The sequence below is a fragment of the Chionomys nivalis genome, chromosome 1 (genome assembly GCF_950005125.1).
Source record: "Chionomys nivalis chromosome 1, mChiNiv1.1, whole genome shotgun sequence".
Taxonomy (NCBI): domain Eukaryota; kingdom Metazoa; phylum Chordata; class Mammalia; order Rodentia; family Cricetidae; genus Chionomys; species Chionomys nivalis.
Genome location: NC_080086.1, coordinates 198,452,940 through 198,474,199, shown reverse-complemented (window position 1 = coordinate 198,474,199; position 21,260 = coordinate 198,452,940). Strand labels below are relative to the sequence as shown.

At 39.3% G+C, this 21,260-nt stretch overlaps 1 protein-coding gene across 1 annotated transcript in view; it reads left to right on the top strand.

The window, feature by feature from the left end:
* The window catches only part of Vps50 (VPS50 subunit of EARP/GARPII complex), a 115,466-nt gene that overhangs the window by 20,581 nt on the left and 73,625 nt on the right, over positions 1-21,260 (top strand). Inside the window, exons 4-10 of the mRNA XM_057784866.1 lie at positions 240-311; positions 1,194-1,247; positions 2,255-2,325; positions 2,758-2,875; positions 3,182-3,217; positions 6,333-6,415; positions 20,234-20,276. Of these exons, the coding sequence (XP_057640849.1) occupies positions 240-311; positions 1,194-1,247; positions 2,255-2,325; positions 2,758-2,875; positions 3,182-3,217; positions 6,333-6,415; positions 20,234-20,276 (477 nt within the window). The remainder of the gene's footprint in view (positions 1-239; positions 312-1,193; positions 1,248-2,254; positions 2,326-2,757; positions 2,876-3,181; positions 3,218-6,332; positions 6,416-20,233; positions 20,277-21,260) is intronic.

Genomic DNA, 21,260 nt, shown 5'->3' with positions numbered 1-21,260 from the left:
CTGGAGGTCATGAGTTCAATTCCTAGCAACCACATGAGATCTGAGACCCGGTGCCCAGAACACTATATACATAATAAATAAATTTAAAAAATGTGTTCTGGGAAATGAAACCAAATTTAATTGTTTAGTTTTTATTCTTCATTTATACACACACACACACACACACGTACACACATATATATGACACACACACAATACACACACACATATATAAATAATTTTTTTCTTTTTTGCTATAGAAGCTTCCTCCTGTTCTCAATCTGCAAGAACTGGAGGAGTACAGAGATAAATTAAAGCGACAACAAGCTGCAGTAAGTAGAAGCATTTCTTTTTGATGAAATTATGCATGAAAATATAATATTTACAGAGATACTGTACTTTAATATATACACATCCTGTTGTGTGTCACGATTTATATGATAAATTTGTGTTGTTTTATGTTGCTATACTTTTTTGCTGTTGCCTTGATAGGTGTCCTTATAGAGATTGAGGCGCTGTCTCTGGTTCCTAGATGCAATCAAAGCATTTAGAATTTACTCTCAGGCTTGTGAGCACCTGTAGATGCCTGCCTTGCGTATATGACTTCCCTACCCAGGATTTTGTAGTGGAACATTTTTAAATCTCAAAGTAAAAGGCTCACAGTTAAAATATATCTAAAGAGAATGCAGAACCAATCAGAAAGTCATAGTTGTTACTGTATGACAGTGGGCAGCTTGCTTCACTTCACTGATTCTTGTTTTACTTTTGTACAGTGATAGGTGGGCCCACATTTCCTTTACTGCTATGAAGTTTCTCAATTCCATATTTCCTTTGTGTGATGCTGAACTTATTTCTATGAAGGTCACTGGAAGATTAGTTAATGATAAAGTGGTCTCGTTAATTGTTTTAAGCTAGAGGAGCATTAGTAAAAAATCTGTTTGGATTTAACACATGACTGTTACTAACACACCTCAAGTCAATGGAATAAATGGCTCTTTTCTCTTCCATGCAAAGAAGCACTAGGAGGTCTTGTTGGGAGTAGGATAGCAGTGTTGTATCCAGTGCAGACTAACAGCAGCTATCCCTCTGTTTTCCTTGAACTCAGCTGAGTCGTTGGATGGGTTCTTTCTGCACATTGCACGCATTTCTACCTGGCAGGTTTTGTGATGTAGAGCTAGAACTTCCTGACTTCATTTAATTGTATGTTCTTGTAGGTTTCTAAAAAAGTAGCAGATTTGATTCTTGAAAAACAGCCTGCTTATGTAAAGGTAGGTAATTCTTTGCCACTTATTGTAGTAAAGTTTTAAAATTGGTTGAGTGACTTACCAGGAACTTAAGATATTACGATGATTCTTTTGTCTGTATTCTATAGCAGTATAAGTGTGTCCATGTGAACACATGTGTGTATGTGTATATTTGTGACATTTTACTAAGTTGAATATCAAAGAACCAAGGAAAGTTGCTTTCATGAACTTTGTTTCAGTTGTATACATTAGTAATTCAGTCTGGGTCATTGTAAAAGGTGTTGCTATTAGAACTCAGTCTATATAGCTGGATCTCTGTGCTCACTAGAAACAGAGCCTTACAGCGGAGAGGTGGTTTGGTTGGTAAGAATACTTGAGGCATATACACAAATTTGGATCCCAGTACCCATGTGAAGAGTTGGGTGTGTTTATGTATGTGCCTGTAACTCCGGTGCTGTGGGACTTGGAGAGAGAAGGATTACTGCAGCTTGCTGGTTGCCAGCCTAGCTCTGGGTTCAGTGAGACACCCTGTCTAAAAGGAACAGAGTGGCAGAGCAGTACACCCAGTATCTTCTGGCTGCTGTACGCATACACAGTTTTTCGTAGTGCACACATATACCGAAAAGGGAAGGAAAAAAATTGAAAAGCTTTCAAAATTCATGGAAACCCCTTAGCAAACAGAAATGAGATTTGTCATATTCTTAATTATACTGTAAGGTTTTGTTGGGCAGAAGCATACATAAATGGCTGTATTATTGGTATGCTTTCCTGCCTGAAACAGATTGGATTTAGATATCCTTACAATACTGACTAAATATTTTGTCATTTGTCATTGTGGAAGTCAATTGGAAGTAGATATTTTAAACTACTTTTTATGTAATATAACAGTTTTCAAGTTGAAGTATCTTTGTTACTGGTTTGTTTCCAAAGCTGACTTTTCTTTGAGAACACTAGAGCCGTTGCTAGCGTGTCATATGAATAGGGAGAGAACAAATACCTGAGACCATAACCTGTATTTCCTCTTGGCACAGGAGCTTGAAAGAGTTACATCACTGCAGACAGGTCTTCAGCTGGCTGCTGTTATCTGCACAAATGGGAGGAGGTATTGCTTCCATGTTGTGAAATCTACTATGACCATAATATGCAGAGTACCTCTCAGTGAGCAGACATGTAATCTAAACCTGCGCAAGAAAGGTCTGTGCTGAACACCCACAGATCTCCTTATAATCTAGAGAACCGACGACACTCGTACTCCCTGCACTGTTTGTCGTGAAGAACCAGTGCTCCCCCCCTCCCCCCCCGTTATAGGCTGTTTTGAGCGTTTGATGGGTTGGCACCAGTTCACCTACCATGTATGAGTGCTACACATCATTTCAGTAGTGACCTAGGCCTCAGCTCATTGCACACCTAACTAACTGCTGTGTGTGTGCAGGACTCCTGTGGTGTAGGAAGCTCTCATTGCACACCTAACTGCTGTGTGTGGGCGGGACTCCTGTGGTGTAGGAAGCTCTCACACTGTTGTTCCCATCCGCAGACAACTGAATATTGCAAAGGAAGGTTTTACTCAGGCCAGCTTAGGCCTTCTTGCCAATCAAAGGAAGCGTCAGTTGTTGATTGGACTTCTGAAGTCATTGAGAACTATAAAAACATTGGTATGTATGAGTTGTTTTTTAAAAATTAAAACTTGCAGACAGGAGAGATGGTTCACCAGTTAAGAGCCTAAACTGCTTTTCTAGAAGACCCGAGTTCAGTTCCCAGCACCCACTTGAGGCGGCTCTCATGGGCCTGGGACTTCAGGTCATATGGGGTCTAGCGCCTCTGGCTTCTTCAGGCACCTGCACTCACGTGCTCATCCTGCCCCATTCCTACACACACATAATTTAAATAATAAAATAAATCTTAAAAAAATAGTAGTTCCGTAGTTGAAACAGATTTGACCTTTTACTTTTCCTTTTCAGCAAAGGACCGATGTACGTTTAAGTGAAATGCTAGAGGTAAGCTAACAAAATTTGTAAATTTCTCAATGCTACAATAATATTAAAAAAAAAATCATAAAGGACAAAACAATCTGTGTTTTCCTTTGATTGTATCTGCCAAAGGAGAATATTTAACAGAAAAAATACTTAAGCTTCCTTTGTTGACAAATTTGGAAAGGAAATTTGGAAAACATTTACTTTGTAACAGTCTTTGAGTGTTTGAGTGCTGACTTTAGGCTTTTAACTTCATCTAAATAGTCAAATTAAATTTCACGATTAACACATAGAACTGACTTTTGAAATGGGTAATATTTTCCTTATATATGGTATCTTATATAGTAATTAGTTCCTAAGGTAGCCATATGTTTCTCTTTGATATTCTTGGTCACAGTAAAGCTTACTAAAGCATAATGACGTATTAAATATTATTGGAAACTTATCCTTGATCTTTGCGGGGCAGGTACATTGTCATTATTTTAGCATCCATGGTGTTTGCATTATTATTGTGGTATGTTTTACTCTTGGCTTTTGGGGGCACCCACCAAATAAATCACAAATGGAGGTTCATTCTTAGTTATGAATGCCCAATCTTAGCTTGCCTTGTTTCTTGCCAGCTTTCCTTAACTTAAATTATCCCGACTACTTTTTGCCTCTGGACTTTTCCCTTTTCTTACTTCTGTGTATCTTACTTTCACTCTTACTCTATGGCTGGCTGGGTGCCTGGGTGCCTGGATGTCTCGGTGTCTCGATGTCTGGGTGCCTGGGTGCCTGGATGTCTCGGTGTCTCGATGTCTGGGTGCCTGGGTGCCTGGATGTCTCGGTGTCTGGGTGCCTGGGTGTCTGGGTGCCTGGGTGCCTGGATGTCTCGGTGTCTCGATGTCTGGGTGCCTGGGTGCCTGGATGTCTCGGTGTCTCGGTGTCTGGGTGCCTGGGTGCCTGGGTGCCTGGATGTCTCGGTGTCTGGGTGCCTGGGTGTCTGGGTGTCTGGGTGCCTGGGTGTCTGGGTGTCTGGGTGCCTGGGTGTCTGGGTGCCTGGGTGTCTGGCCCCTTGTCCTCTTCCCCCTGTTCTCTTTTTGCTCCTTCTTGTCTTCATTTCTCCTTCTATTTATTCTCTCTGCCTGCTAGCCCTGCCTGTCCTTGCTTCTGACTTGCTGTTGACCATTCAGCTCTTTGTAGGCCTATTAGGTGTTTTATACAGGCAAAGAATCACAGCTTCACAGAGTTAAACAAATACAACATAAACAAAAGCAACACATCATTAAACAAATGTTCCACAGCATAAACAAAAGTAGCACACCTTAAAATAATATTCTCCAACAAATTATCCCTTTTAGGTTTATATATATGCATAAGGAAATATTTTTGTGGTTTTCTGTGTAATCAGTGTATTTCTAAACTGTAACTACTAAACTAAGGTCTAAGACATCTATGGAAAATACTCATTTGATATTAAATTCCTATTTGGGTTTTTTTTTGTTGTTGTTGTTGTTGCTATATGTAGAAAAAAGAGTTCTATAGTGAATAAATCTAAAGTCAAGGTAGTGCCATGATTAGATTTTTTTTTTTTTTTTGGTTTTTCGAGACAGGGTTTCTCTGTGGTTTTGGAGCCTGTCCTGGAACTAGCTCTTGTAGACCAGGCTGGTCTCGAACTCACAGAGATCCGCCTGCCTCTGCCTCCCAAGTGCTAGGATTAAAGGTGTGCGCCACCACCGCCTGGCTTGATTAGATATTCTTAACCCCATACTCTTCATTGTGTCAGTATACATCTTGCCTGTGAAATTCTATCTTCATCATTATTACAGACAATCACCATCATTAGATGAACATTCAGGCTAACATTACATCATCGTTATTACATCATTATTATTACAGCCAATTGCCATCAGTAAATGAATATTCAGACTAACATTATGTCATTGTTATTACATCATTGTTATCACAGCCAATCACAACAAAAAAACCCTATCTCCTTACCCACAATAGAACTAATCTCTATTTCATCATACTGCTAAACAAAATAAATGAAATTTTGGTCCCAATTAAGAAATTAATTCACCCATTCAGATACCTTCAAGTCTTACTTTGAAATAAATATTTTCAAAAACAGTAAAAAAAGAAAATAAATTCCTATTTGGGTAACAACATGCTCTTGAGTTGATCTGTTAGTTATTATGACAAAATACCTGATGATGTAAGCTAACAGAGGGGGTCCCCAGGGTTTCAGAGGAATACCTTAGGATGTAAACTAACATAGGGGATCCCCCGGGTTTCAGAGGAATACCTTAGGATGTAAACTAACAGAGGGGGTCCCCAGGGTTTCAAAGGAATACCTTAGGATGTAAACTAACAGAGGGGATCCCCAGGGTTTCAGAGGAATACCTTAGGATGTAAACTAACAGAAGGAGGGTCCCCTAGGGTTTCAGAGGAATACCTTAGGATGTAAACTAACAGAAGGGGGGTCCCCTAGGGTTTCAGAGGTCTCAGTTCATGGTTACTTGGATCTATTGTTTTTAAGGCTGCGGTGAGGCAGTTCATCATGGCAGAGGACCTAGCAGATAAATGTCACTCAGCAAGGGGACGGGTGGTGAGGGGAGAAGCAGGGGATGGGGGTTCAGTATACGCCTCAGGCACATCCTCAGCTTCCTATCAATTGGTCCTAGTTTTTGAAGACTGCATTACAGGCTAGCCACCAAGATTATTACGTGGGTTTTTGGGAGACAGTTCTGTTTTAAGCTTTACAGTTACCAATATTTATTCAGGAATATTTATTGATTGCTTGGTGGTAAAACAGTTGAACCTTACTTGTAAATAGAATGTGGGCTGTTTGGCACATTTTAGAAACATTCTGAGAAGAAACCATAACATCTAGGGAAAACTCTCTCACTTGGTAAGCCATGGTCTTGGGGAAGTCACCAAGTTTTTGAAGTTACCAAGGATTTGAAGGTGCAGAGTTGTTGCAGTTTTTTTCTACATATACTTTAGGCCTGAGGTTAGTGGTTTTTGTTTTGTCTTATTAGTCATTAGCATTCTGATACTTGTTTAAGAGGCATATTGTTAGCTTATCAGCAACAACGTTTTTATGAGGTCTTTGAAGGACATGTTTGTAGTCTAATGGCTTCTATTCTGTCTTAAGGAGGAGGACTATCCAGGAGCTATTCAGCTGTGCCTGGAATGTCAGAAGGCCGCCAGCACTTTTAAACACTACAGCTGTATAAGGTATGGCAGTATACAAATTTTAACCTGATTCTTTTGCCAGTCATTTTTGTTTAGGGCTTGTTCAACATGTGCTTTTAGTAAGCATTGAGGCTCAATATGGAGTCCTTGGTTTAACATTGGTGTTCGTTGGGCGCTACAGTAAAATAGTGCGCAGCTGTTAATGGTATGTAGAGCAGAGAAGATGCTCTCGTCCTGCCCCTTGTCACCTCTTGAAACTGTTTCCTATCTTTCCTGTGATGTCAGTTTTGTCCACTAACAGGGTGACAGTAAATCCATACCCATCCTTCTTGTGTCCTTAAGGACTATTCCTCTAAGCCAGGGGTGCTCAACTTGGTGGTCATGACATTTCACAGTGTTTATCAGATGCTGTATATCAGATCCTTGCACTGTAGTTTATTACAGCTGCAACATTACAGGTAGGAAGAGGCGGTGGAGGAATTGTATGGTGGGCTCACACACCACGAGGGACTGTGTACTAAAGGGTTGCAGCATTGGGACTAAGTTTTGCCCATCATAGAAATATTGAGAGGATTATTGCAGTTTGTTTTAAAGGTTCAGATGGTTCAAATAATTGGTCTTTTGGAAATTTTAAATATTATTTCAGTTTATATAATAATCATCTTTGTGGTACTTAATAACTGTACTTTTACTGTGTTATTTCTTTTGCTTGAAGTGGATATTTTAAAAAATACAGTATTGAACTGGCTGTCAACTGTCACTATTAAAAAGTTTGAAAACAGTGCTTATACTTCACTTGATTAAGTGAATATAGAATTTCTCCAGTGTGTTGACTATACTCAGGGAGGGACCTAGAGCCCAGCAAAGATACTTTACTATACTCAGGGACGGACCTAGGACCCTGCAAAAATACTTTACTATACTCAGGGACGGACCTAGGGCCTTGCACAGATACTTGAAAACTTCTGACTGTTCTAAGTTGCAAATAGAGCCTAGAGCACTTTTCTGATGTGTTTGTTATAATGGGAATAACTTGACTTTGGAAGTGAATTATCAAGGCAGTTGTGTGGTTACTGAGTTATACCATGTTTTTTTCTTTGACTGTAACAGGACTGTGGGGAACCATCTACAGTGTGGTTAGAGAGTACAAACCTTTTGTGTGCTCTTGCATAGAACAGATAGAACTAGAACTGGGTGCACAAAAGAAGACAGTTGCCTGTGCACTAAAAGCACTGAGACCTCATGTTCCTCTAAGAGTTTCCTTTGGGGGTCTCCTATGAAGACCTGAAGTGAGAAGGGGGTGGGAGGTAGTTAGGCCAAAATAAAAGAGTTATGGATGAAAAATTACTGCACCATGAGTGAAATCTTAGTTTTAGAAATGCCAGGCAAAACAAGGACTGAGAATATCTGTTGTATTTATCAACAAAGAAGTTATGGCCAACCATTTTGAGGTCACATTTAGGGAGGGCTGGCTGAAGTGTAGGTGTAGAATGAGGGAATTTTGTGAAAACACATGGGATTAAGAAAGAAACTTGAATATTTGAAAGTTGATGGAAAAGAGTAAGAATTGGAAAGTAAAATAGAACATAAAATGCCAAGACTTTGTGAAAATTGACTTTGCAAAGGTCACTGTCTATTACAGGAGGGAAGAGTGAGTATAGAGTTTGGAAACAGGAAATTGAGGAAGCTGGTTAGCTGTTGAAACTATTCTTTACTTTAATTAAATTTTTTTTTTAGTTATGCTAAAGTAAATGTCTTATATAACAAGATTAGGCTGTAAAATGTCTGAAAGTAATTCAGATTTGGGCTTTTTAAAGTTAGCAGAAAGTGTCTTCCAAGAACTTTTATGTATTAATGGTTATTGTGATACATGGAAGAGATGTTACCAGATGTGAAACTGGATGTGATCTGAGTAACAATCTAAGTTACCTTGCTTTGTCTTAGATGATCCGGTGTTTAGAAAGCACACATTGTAGACTTGAGTGCCGGTGATGTGTGGGAAGGTCGTCTTTTTCTCTGAATGGGTAGAGGTGCATAGCTCCTTCTAGGTTCCCCTAGAACACTGATGAACGCGGTTGCGTTTTGCCGTCTGTGGTTTATCTAAATGTGCAGTTCTGTGGGGCCGTGCTGGTGAGGCGGGCCCTCTGCCCTGTAGTAGCCCAGTTTGCTGTGCCCTGCCCAGCTCTGCCAGACCTCCTTTTCACTTCACTTTCTTATGCGACTCCTTGTCCTGCTTGGGAAACATGTTTCTTTTTAAGAAAAGGTTGCTTAGTTTTGAGGTTCATTTATAGTTTCGTATATTAACAGTTATATATTTATTGAGTACAAAGTGATATTATGATTCTCCTGTATAGCATGGAATGACTAAATCAAGTCAACTAACTTGTTATGACCTCAAATATTTGATTTTCTGTGATTAAAAACATTTGAGTTTTATTCCTATAACAATATTGAAATAGACTGTCTTCAGTTATCAGTGATGTTCAGTCTTTTGTGCAGCAGATCCCTAAAATGCAGAACTTTCTCTGTGTTACTAAGGCTTTGAGTCCTGTGATGATCCCATGAATCCCCAGTTTTAAGACCTGAGATTCAGTAAAAAACCATTTGACACTTTGTTAATTTTAGGAATTGTATTTAATTTACAATTGAATCTCCATACTTGAATTTTAAGTACATTTAAGTTTTTCATTCTTGTTGAATATTAGAGAATACTAATGTTCCCCTATAATTTATATGTATATTTGGAGATGGTTGACCTGGAACCTGTCGTGTATGTAGGTTGGCCTCAGACTTGTGCTTCTGCTTCCTTAGTGCTGGGATTGAAGGTGTGTGCCACACACCTGCCCCTCCCCCAGTAGAAATGTCTTTAAGAGAACTACTTCGTTATTTAAAACATTTCTGCATTATGATGGGTTTTATTTAAATTTCAATCAAGTTTGTATGAACCATGTATCTACTTGGCCAGGTCTTAACTTGGTCTTAATTGGTTGAGGGTTCTAGTCACATGACTCTTTCATTTGAAATAAAATGGGAAGGTTGAGGTTGAGCTAAGAGGTCTGCTGGTCTGAGAGGAGGTACTCAGTAACTTCGGGATGAAAGCAGGAAAACTAGAATTCATAGAGCGGCCCTGTGTGGGAGACCTCACCTAAGATACTGCGGTTTAACATGCACTATTCCCAGTGACACTCGGCTCCCTTTTGGCTACAGGAGAAAGGCTCAGGCACCTCTTCTGTGTCTTTGTTGAGATTTGCTATGTTCCAGCATCCTTAATAAAATAAACCATAATATCAGTTTTGTTCACTTTATGACTGACAGGGAACATTTGCAGTGTTATTTGAAATTCTCAAGTTGATTGACATGGAGTCATATAGTTGAAATTTACTGGGAATAAGATTCAGAGTGTGTTTATGTTAAAGTGTATCTGAATGAAGCATTTAATTTCTGTTTCACTTGAAATTTATCTAAATTAGTTTCAAGGAAAGTTATCCCGAAAGTCATAACTACTTTATTACTTTTTATTTCATTGGAGAAAAACTTCTTGATAGACTCAGAGAGCTCTGTCTTATGTGCTGGGAAGTTTGTGAGTTATCAGAACTAGTTTGTTGAGTCCTGTATTTTAATCATAGCACAATGTTTAAAGAATTCTTTATTCTTCTCAGACAATGATCTCAAAAGATTTGTGTACTTAAGTTATACAGTCAGTGTCCACAGTTTTTAGCTATGGACACATCTGTGCTGCGTTTTTTCCTCTTTATTTTTCCAAATTTGCTATGATTAAGAACTCATAAAGTTTGGAGATGTTTGCATATTTAGCATCCTTAGGCATGGACTCCAAGCTTTGTGCTGATTGATTGTGTTAAGTTAGGCAGGGGACTTCTGAACAAATTGAAGACAGAGATCCCTATAACCAAAGTCATCTTACTAGTTCTGCTCTCATCCTACCTGCTGTGGAGGGTTGTAGAGACACTCCATGGCGTCTCAGGGTTCTTGGCTTAGTTTTATAGCATTTGGAATTCTCTTTCCCATGAGCAGATTGGAACCCTCTAGGGTGGCTGTAAGCTAAGCAGACTAGTATTTTTATGGATCATGGATATAAACTATAAATTTGGAATTTGATTTACTCATATTCATTCTAAAAGTTTTAGCATTTGCCCAAACCACATAGAAAGATGTGATAATTGAGAAACAGGTGGTTGACATGTGTTAGACTCAGGAAATCTTAGAGCTGGAAGAAATCTTTTGGAGTTAGCCTACCTTATCTACAAACTGATGCCCAGAGATCTTAAGGGAATTGACTTGAAACATCTAGTTGTACTACTAGATCAGGCAAGATTCAGCACAGTGCTAATTATCTGTTTTGTATCATCAGATTTGTACATAGGTTTGATTTATTTGCAGTCTTCTAAGAGTAATTTGTGTGTGTGTGTGTGTGTGTGTGTGTGTGTCTAGAGCGGTTACATAAAAGCACTTAATTAGTTATTTATGGGTTTTCTCCAGTGATGCCTGGACTCACTAGAAGCATTCCTTCATTCTGTTGGGCTTGAAGATAGCTTTTAAAAGCTCTTAGCCTTCCATCTTAGAACCAGTGATTTTTTTTTCACCACAATGTAGCTTTTATTTTTCAAAATTTTTATGGGTAAATCTTTTTAATATACTTTAAGTGACTAAAATGGCTTGAACTCAACATTTCTAAGTGATACCCGAGACTTCTTTAAAAGCTGCACAGCTAATTCCCAGTCCTTTATCACTAATTTCTCTGTTTATATTTAATTAACAGTCAGTTGTGGTCAAACTGCATTTGGAGATTTTGAGAGCCTCTTTATTAAAATGAAATTGATTTCTAGATTTTATATTTATAGTCTTCTACATGCTATTCACATTACCATGCTCACAGGAGAATGTTGCAGCTATAAAAAATAACTGCAATAAAACAACAGCTAGATTCACATTTTTATAAATAAACAATCATTTTTTTTCTAGTGACTGAATGTAAGTGAATTTAGAAATGCTTCTTTTTTCTTCCGAATGAAACTATTCCCTAAAAGAAAGTGATTACTAGTTCTGCAATGCCATTATGCTGTCATCCTTCCTCTCTGTCTCTAGCTCTGGCTCAGGTGGATGTTCCAAACTCCTTGGTTAGAGGCGAGTGTCTGGGTTTAACCCTGTGTATTTCTCTATTACTGAAGCACCTGCAGACCCAGAGTTTACTGTGGCTGTTGTTCTCCTTCTGTCTTTATGATTTTAGTTATTAAAGTAGAAAATGGGGAATAATTAATGAGTTTTCTTTGCATGGCAGATTTGACCCGCAGATTTTTGTTTCTGGATGTCCAAGTCAGGTAGTGAGTTTAGTCCTGGGGAAAACTGAGGAATGACTGTCTCCTGGAGGCTTGCCCTTTGACGACACAGTCACAGATCCCATTCTTTAGTACCCTTGGGGACAGGAAGTGAGCAGAAGAGACTCTTCGAGAAAAGACCACCTTTAGGTCTGACAACTAGGTCGGTGTTTGCAGAAGAGGTATTCTAGTTGTGAACCCTGGAAGCAGAAATGGAGGTTGGGAAAGTCTGGGGTTTGGTTAGGGAAGTGCATGCAGTCCATGAGGATAAAGGACAAAGCATTGAAAGGTGAATGAGAAGTCAAGGATCTCACACTCCATGCTGACTTTTGCTTTGTCCTTATTTTTCAGGAAGTTACCAGAGTGTTTATTGAACATGGGGCAATAATGTGATTTTACTTCTGCATTAGGTTCTGCAAACCTCGTTGTGCTTAAGAACCAGGCAGGCAACAGTAATGTGAAAGTGCAGGGAGTGGGGCAGGAGGGCCCATGGGCTTGGGAGAACTTGGCTCGTGAGTGTGTGTGTCGTTTTTTCTTTTCGAAAAATCTACATTTTCCTGTAAGTATTTCTTTAAGCAATCTTTGTGGACTCTGCTGTGTATCATCCGTAATTTCTGGCTAAAGATCTGAATACTTCTAAGTCGTCAGCCCTGACACACTGGGGGTCTAAAGATCTAGTTTCCTTACTGGTTTTTACCAGAAAATATAACTGCCAGACAACTGACTTCAGATGAAAATCTACATATGATAAGCATTATATGTTTTTTAAAAAGTAAATTTTTCTCTGTGGGTTTGAACCTTTTTTCTTTAGACCATCAAAGACTTCATGATGCTGGGTTTCCTTTCTTGTGAATTGCTTTGTACCTGTATACCTGGCTCCCTGTGGTGTTAGCTCCTTAGCTTGCTTTGAGAGACTCTGTGAGGAACTAGAGAAGGAACCCATGGAGGTGTATAGTATGAGCTTAGGATTGTCAAGGGTGCTTTGCTAATGACAAAAAAAAAAAAAAAGGAAAGAAAAGAAAAAAAAAAATTATGAAAATTTCTTGTGAAAACTAATAACATCAGAAATAAACTTTCTTCCCTTAAGCTACTAAAGTGTTTTTTGATGTTATGGATGGTAACTGTGCGTTGTGATCCTCCCTATTTCCATGGGTTACTAGGAATTTTTTTTTTTTTTTACTTTCTTATTTATTTATTTATTAAAGATTTCTGCCTTCTCCCTGCCACCACCTCCCATTTCCCTCCCCCTCCCCCATCAAGTCCCCCTCCGTCATCAGCCCTAAGAGAAATCCGGGTTCCCTGCCCTGTGGGAAGTCCAAGGACCACCCACCTCCATCCAGGTCTAGTAAGGTGAGCATTCAAACTGCCTAGGTTCCCACCAAGCCAGTACGTGCAGTAGGATCAAAAACCCATTGCCATTGTTCTTGAGTTCTCAGTAGTCCTCATTGACCATTATGTTCAGCAAGTCCGGTTTTATCCCATGCTTTTTCAGACCTAGGCCAGATGGCCTTGGTGAGTCCCTGATAGAACATCCCCATTGTCTCAGTGTGTGGGTGCACCCCTCGCGGTCCTGAGTTCCTTGCTTGTGCTCTGTCTCCTGCTCTTGATTTGGACCTTGAGATTTCAGTCCAGTGCTCCAATGTGGGTCTTTGTCTCTGTCTCCTTTCATCGCCTAAATGTTTTTCTTTGGGTTCACCTTCTTAATTAGCTTCTCTAGGATCACGCATAATAGGCTCAACGTCCCCTATTCATGGCTAGAAACCAAATATGAGTGAGTACATCCCATGTTCCTCTTTTTGGGTCTGGCTCACCTCACCCAGGATAGTGTTTTCTATTTCCGTCCATTTGCCTGCAAAATTTAGGAAGTCATTGTTTTTTACTGCTGAGTAGTACTCTAATATGTATATATTCCATACTTTCTTCATCAATTCTTCCATTGAAGGGCGTCTAGGTTGTTTCCAGGTTCTGGCTATTACAAACAATGCTGCTATGAACATAGTTGAGCATATACTTTTGTTGTATGATAGGGCATTTCTTGGGTATATTCCCAAGAGTGGTATTGCTGGGTCCAGGGGTAGGTGGATCCCGAAATTCCTGAGAAACCACCACACTAATTTCCAAAGTGGTTGCACAAGTTTGCATTCCCACCAGCAATGGATGAGTGTACCCCTTTCTCCACAACCTCTCCAGCAAAGGCTATCATTGGTGTTTTTTATTTTAGCCATTCTGACAGGTGTAAGATGGTATCTTAAAGTTGTCTTGATTTGCATTTCCCTGATCGCTAGGGAAGTTGAGCATGACCTTAAATGTCTTTTGGCCATTCGAACTTCTTCTGTTGAGAATTCTCTGTTCAGCTCAGTGCCCCATTTTTTAATTGGGTAGATTAGCCCTTTAGGGTCTACTTTCTTGAGTTCTCTATATATTTTGGAGATCAGACCTTTGTCTGTTGCGGGGTTGGTGAAAATCTTCTCCCAGTCAGTGGGTTGCCTTTTTGTCTTAGTGACAGTGTCCTTTGCTTTACAGAAGCTTCTCAGTCTCAGGAGGTCCCATTTATTCAATGATGCCTTTAATGTCTGTGCTGTTGGGGTTATACGTAGGAAGTGTTCTCCTGTGCCCATGTGTTGTAGAGTACTTCCCACTTTCTCTTCTATTAGGTTCAGTGTGTTCGGACTGATATTGAGGTCTTTAATCCATTTGGACTTGAGTTTTGAGCATGGTGATAGATATGGATCTATTTTCATTCTTCTACAGGCTGACATCTAGTTTTGCCAGCACCATTTGTTAAAGATGCTCTCTTTTTTCCATTGTATACTTTTAGCTCCTTTATCAAAAATCAGGTGTTCATAGGTTTGTGGATTAAAGCTAGGGTCTTATATTCGATTGTATTGGTTTACTTCTCTGTTTCTATGCCAATACCAAGCTGTTTTCAATACTGTAGCTCTGTAATAGAGTTTGAAGTCAGGGATGGTAATGCCTCCAGACAGTCCTTTATTGTATAAGATTGTTTTGGCTATCCTGGGTTTTTTGTTTTTCCATATAAAGTTGATTATTGTCTTTTCCAGATCTGTGAAGAATTTTGATGGGATTTTCATGGGGATTGCATTGAATCTATAGATTGCTTTTGGTAGAATTGCCATTTTTACTATGTTGATCCTCCCAATCCAAGAGCAAGGGAGATCCTTCCATTTTCTGGTGTCCTCATCAATTTCTTTCTTCAAAGACTTAAAGTTCTTGTCAAATAGATCCTTCACTTCCTTGGTTAGAGTTACCCCAAGATATTTTATGCTATTTGTGCCTATCGTGAAAGGTGATGCTTCTCTGATTTCCCTCTCTGCTTCCTTATCCTTTGTGTATAGGAAGGCAAGTGATTTTTTGGAGTTGATCTTGTATCCTGCCACATTACTAAAGGTGTTTATCAGCTCTAGGAGTTCTTTGGTAGAGTTTTTGGGGTCGCTTATGTATACTATCATATCATCTGCAAATAACGAAAGCTTAACTTCTTCCTTTCCAATATGAATCCCCTTGATCCCCTTATGTTGTCTTATCGCTATTGCTAGAACTTCAAGCACTATATTGAAGAGGTATGGAGAGAGTGGACATCCTTGTCGTGTTACTGATTTTAGTGGGATGGCTTTGAGTTTTTCTCCATTTAATTTAATGTTGGCTGTCGGCTTGCTGTAAATAGCTTTTATTATATTTAGGTATGATCCTTTTATCCCTAATCTCTCCAAGACCTTCATCATAAAGGGGTGTTGAATTTTGTCGAATGCTTTTTCAGCATCTAATGAAATGATCATATGGTTTTCTTCTTTCATCTTATTTATATGGTGGATTACATTGATAGATTTGCGTATGTTGAACCAGCCCTGCATCTCTGGGATGAAGCCTACTTGATCATAATGGATAATTTTTCTGATGTCTTCTTGGATTCGGTTTGCCAGTATTTTATTGAGGGTTTTTGCATCAATGTTCATGAGTGAGATAGGCCTGTAATTCTCTTTCTTGGTTGGGTCTTTGTGTGGTTTTGGTATCAGGGTAACTGTAGCTTCATAAAAGGAATTTGGCAATGACTCTTCTGTTTCTATATTGTGAAATACATTAAGAAGTATAGGTATTAGCTCTTCTTGGAAGGTCTGGTAGAATTCTACATTGAAACCATCTGGTCCTGGGTTTTTTTGGAAGGGAGATTTTTGATAACCGTTTCTAATTCTTCCTGACTAACCGGTCTATTTGGATCGTTCACCTGTTCTTGGTTTAGCTTTGGTATATGGTACTTATCTAAAAAAATGTCCATTTCTTTTGCATTTTCCAGTTTTGTGGCATACAGGCTTTTGTAGTAAGATCTAATGATTCTCTGAATTTCCTCTGTGTCTGTGGTTATGTCCCCCTTTTCATTTCTGATCTTATTTATTTGCGTGTTCTCTCTCTGTCGTTTAATTAGTTTGGATGGCGGTTTGTCGATCTTGTTGATTTTCTCTAAGAACCAACTTTTTGTTTCATTGATTTTTTGGACTGTTTTCTGTGTTTCTATTTTGTTGATTTAAGCCCTCAGTTTGATTATTTCCAGTCTTCTACTCCTCCTGGGTGCTTCTGCTTCTTTTTTTTCTAGAGTTTTCAGGTGTGCTGTTAAGTCCCCAATGTATGCTTTCTCCGTTTTCTTTAAGTGGGCACTTAGTGCTGTGAACTTTCCTCTGAGCACTGCTTTCATCGTGTCCCATAGGTTTGAGTATGTTGTCTCTTTATTTTCATTAAATTCAAGGAAGACTTTAATTTGTTTCTTAATTTCTTCCTTGACCCAGGTGTGGTTCAGTAGTTGACTGTTCAGTTTCCATGAGTTTGTTGGCTTTTTTGGGGTAGCATTGTTGTTGCCTTCTAACTTTAATCCGTGGTGATCTGATAAGACACAGGAGGACACTGATATTTTTTTTGTATCTGTGGAGGTTTCCTTTGTTACCGAGTATGTGGTCAATTTTCGAGAAGGTTCCATGAGCTGCAGAGAAGAAGGTATATTCTTTCCTATTTGGGTGGAGTGTTCTATAGATGTCGGTTAAGTCCTTTTGCTTCATTACCTCCAACAATTCTCTTAAGTCTCTATTAGGTTTCTGTCTGATTGACTGGTGAGAGAGGTGTGTTGAAGTCTCCTACTACTAGTGTGTGTGGTTTGATGTCTGCCTTGAGTTTTAGTAATATTTCTTTTACATAAGTGGGTGCTTTTATATTAGGGGCGTAGATATTCAGGATTGAGACTTCATCCTGATGAATTGTTCCTGTTATGAGTATAAAGTGTCCATCTCGATCTCTTCTGATTGATTTTAGTTTGAAGTCCGTTTTGTTAGAAATTAGTATGGCCACACCTGCTTTTTTCTTGGGACCATTTGCTTGAAAAACCTTTTCCCATCCCTTTACTCTGAGTAGATGCCTGTCTTTGTGGTTGAGATGTGTTTCTTGCAAACAGCAGAATGTTGGATCCTGCTTTCGTATCCAATCTTTTAGTCTGTTTCTTTTTATAGGTGAATTGAGACCATTAATATTAAGTGATATTAATGACCAGTGGTTGATTACTCTGGTTATTCCTATTGTTTTTTGTAGTAGAGTTTGTATGTCTCTCTTCTTTGAGTTGTGCTGTTGAAGGGTCGCTAGATGCCTGAGTTATTGTAGGCAGTGTTGGCTATGTTGGATTCCTTGTGTTGTGATTTTCCTTCTATTACTTTCTGTAGGGCTGGATTTGTGGCTACGTATTGTTTAAATTTGTTCTTTTCCTGGAATGTCTTGTTTTCTCCATTGATAGTGAACGATAGCTTGGCTGGGTATAGTAGTTTGGGTTTGCATCCATGGTCTCTTAGTTTCTGCAGTACCTCTATCCAGGACCTTCTGGCTTTCATGGTTTCCATAGAGAAGTCAGGTGTAAGTCTGATCGGTTTACCTTTATAAGTAACTTGGCCTTTTTCCTTTGCAGCTCTTAATATTCTTTCTTTAATCTGTATATTTTGTGTTTTGATTATAATATGGCGAGGGGATGTTTTTCTTTGATCCAGTCTGTTTGGTGTTCTGTATGCTTCTTCAATATTCAAAGGAATATCTTTCTTTATGTTGGGAAAGTTTTCTTCTATAATTTTGTTAAAAATATTTTCTGGACCTTTGAGTTGTGACTCTTCTTCTTCTTGTATCCCTATTATTCTTAGGTTTTGTCTTTTTATTGTGTCCCATATTTCCTGAATGTTTTGCGACGAAACTTTGTTGGTTTTGCTGTTTTCTTTGATCAATGCATTTATTTTCTCTATGTTGTCTTCAGAATCTGAGATTCTTTCTTCTATCTCTTTTAGTCTGTTGATTATGCTTGTTTCTGTAGCCTCTGCTCGTTGACCTAGATTTTCCATATCCAACTGGTCCTCATTTTGTGTTTTCTTCCTTGCTTCAATTTCCGTTTTCAATTCTTGAACTGTTTCCATTACCTGTTTGATCGTTTTTTCTTGGTTTCCCAGGGCATCATTTACGTATTTACTCATTTCATCAAACTTTTTGTTATACTTCTCATCCATTTCTATAAGGGTGTTTTTTACATGTTGTTTAAGGGATTCTATTGTTTTCATAAAGTCAATTTTTTCCACTTCTTCTGTGTTAGGGTGTTCAAGTCCTTCTGTTGTAAGATCATTGGGTTCTGGTCTTTTCATGTTGTTTTTCATATTGTTGGGTGAATTCTTGCCTTGGCGCCTGCCCATCTCCTCCTAACAATGCTATCTAATGGGTCCTTTAAGTCAAGAACAGGTTTCCCTGCTGGCCAAGGGCTCCGCTTACAAAGTGCCCTCGCTCTGTTTCCTGGCTCCCGCCGTGGGCCAAGATCTCTCTCACCACTCAGAAGGATCTCAGGACCAGGCTCCCCGTTTGCCCAGGACCTTGTCCACAAAAGGCCTACTTCTCTGTAGGCCAGCCACCAAAACAGAGAAACTCCTGCTGTCCTCTGCCCAGAGCTCCTGGCCCAGTGCCCAAACAGGAGTGGAAGAGGGCCCTGGGCACAAGCTGGGATGTGCCAGAAATAGAGAGTTCGCAGCAGAGGAGGAGCAGCCCCCGCAGAGGGTATCAGCCTTTGCAGGCTTACCAGGGGGGTGAAGGGGGTCTGAGAATGCTCCCCTCCGTTTCCTGTGTCCTGGCGAGGGCCCAGAACACTCACCCCACTCAGGAGGGTCTTCAGGGACAGGACCTGGCTCCCCGTTCGCCCCTGGACCTCGCCAATAAAAGGCCTCCCTCTCTACAGGCCAGGCCCCAAAAAGCCTACTTGATTTAATTGTAGTGGGCGAACTGCTCTCAGTGTGGGCTTCACTATTTCATGCCTGGACTATCCCCCATCCACTGCTTCCGTCCGGGCGGGCCCGGGGTCCTCCGCGCGGGCCGGGGTCCGCTGCTTCCTGGTTACTAGGAATCTGAGAGTCAAGCTTATCATTAGCAGATAACATTGAAAAGAACCTAAGATTTCACTGTGTTGAGCTAAATCTTTTACCCATTCTTATTACTTCAAAAAGTTTGTCAGTGTTCTTTGAGATTGAATTTATTTTATTGGATGTCAGAGACCTTTTTTGGTAATATATAATTTAAATAGTATCAACTTTAATCTTTTGCCTGTTACAAATAGGTTCTGAGAATTGTGTGCACACTTTGACTAGATGTGTGCGCAGCCCTGGAACTGCTGTGAGGTAGCCTGAATGTGAACCATGGTCACATTTGAAGCTTTTCAGAGAGGTCATTGGATTGTCCCCTCCCTCGAACATTGGTTTTACATCCAGCCAGAGTTTGAAGAGTCAGTCTTGATTTAAAATATCTTTTGGCCATTCTGCTTGTTTGCTTTGCTGTTTTTCATACTTTTCCAGAATGACGAATGGACTCAAGTGCCCCTCCCCCTTTTTAAGAATTTTGTTTATTTACATTTGAATATCCCCTTTTGCCAAGTGTCTGTTGGAGCCATTTGCCATATGTTCCTTAATTCTGTGTCCTGACAGTGTCGCAGTCTCCTTGCTGTGACTTGACAGTAAGGCATTTCTAACCTCATTCTATGGGATTTTCTCAGCTGCTCTTAGCTCTTAAGTTGCCACAGAGACTTAGAAGCCTCTTACTAGTTACTCCAAATAAAAAAGAATGCTTGCTTGACTTTTGTTTGGAGTCGGTTGTTAGAGGATATCACTTTGGTGAGCACAGCATCGTAACAGATAAAATCTCCAACAATATGCATTCCATTGTATTTTTAAAACATTTAATTTCTATTTCTTTAATCCCATGTTGTAGAAATTAACTTTACTTGTGAAATTTTACATTTTATTTTAATTATTCCTCTTAATTTTAAAAATGTAATGACCTTTTGATTCTTAGTTCTCTGTAGGCTCTTCTATGACTTCTCTTCTTGTCCAACTGTGTTGTTGCCATCAGCAGCCATATCACTGCACATGCTAAGGACATGGCGGGCTGTCTGTTCATCACCCATGGTCACTTAGCATTTACTCTTAAAGATTGACACCTCTAACTCTCTTCTGTTTGATAGTGAGCTGAATTCAAAGCTGCAGGATACTTTGGAACAAATTGAGGTAAGGAGCTTTAAAATAGGCTAACCAGCATTTTCCCTTTGTGGATGTTTGTCTAGGCAGGCCCAACATATTTTCTATGTTTGTTTTATTTTTATTGCTCCTAGATCACTGTGTTTAGATCTCTTGTGTTTCATTTGAAATGCCTGTGTATAGTCAGATTAATCTACATGTAAACTAGATAATGTTCCTAGAATTAGGGTGGCTTAAAGCAGAATCTGAAAATGTCACTATTTCTAGAAATAGTGACTCTTCAAACTCAAGATAAATGTGTTGTCGTGTTGTAGTATAATAGAAACACTTTATAAATAATTGAATTTTGTAAATTACTTTTCTTTTTGGATCAGTAAGTTGATTTCATTATTATTATTAACTGACAAAAACTTGAAATTGAAATTTATGCACTGACAATGCTGAAGCATGTGTGGACAGCCCATATATGGTGGTTCTGGTAAACTTGTCCATAATGGGTTTCACCGTCTCAGATGAGGACGACTGACCAGGTCTCTTCCTCAAGAGGGCACCAGATCTCTTTACAGATGGTTGTGAGCCACCACGTGGTTGCTGGGAATTGAACTCAGGACCTTTGAAAGAGCAGGCATCTCTTCAGCCCCTCCTAATATCATGTTCAGATCATTGAAAATGTAGAGGTGAGAAGAAACACGTTTATCCTGAAGCTTTCTCATCCTCCTGTTTATATTCAGAATTTTCCTGCCTTGTTAGCAGTCTTTCCAAAGGAGAGGCTCATTTTAATAAGCAATAAGTTACTAGATTCCCTTCACACCTTTTGCATTCTTGACTTGGGTACTGTTAATCATAAAAGTTAGAGTTGGACAATCAAATGACCTTTTGCGAAAGGAGTCCCTGTCATAAATGCAGTTGTTTGCTAATTAGAACAGTGTATGGTTGCCTATCACATAAGCAACTGACTTCAATTTTGTAAGTAAATAGTGCTCTGAATATTTTTTAATGAGCACTTTCTGTTGA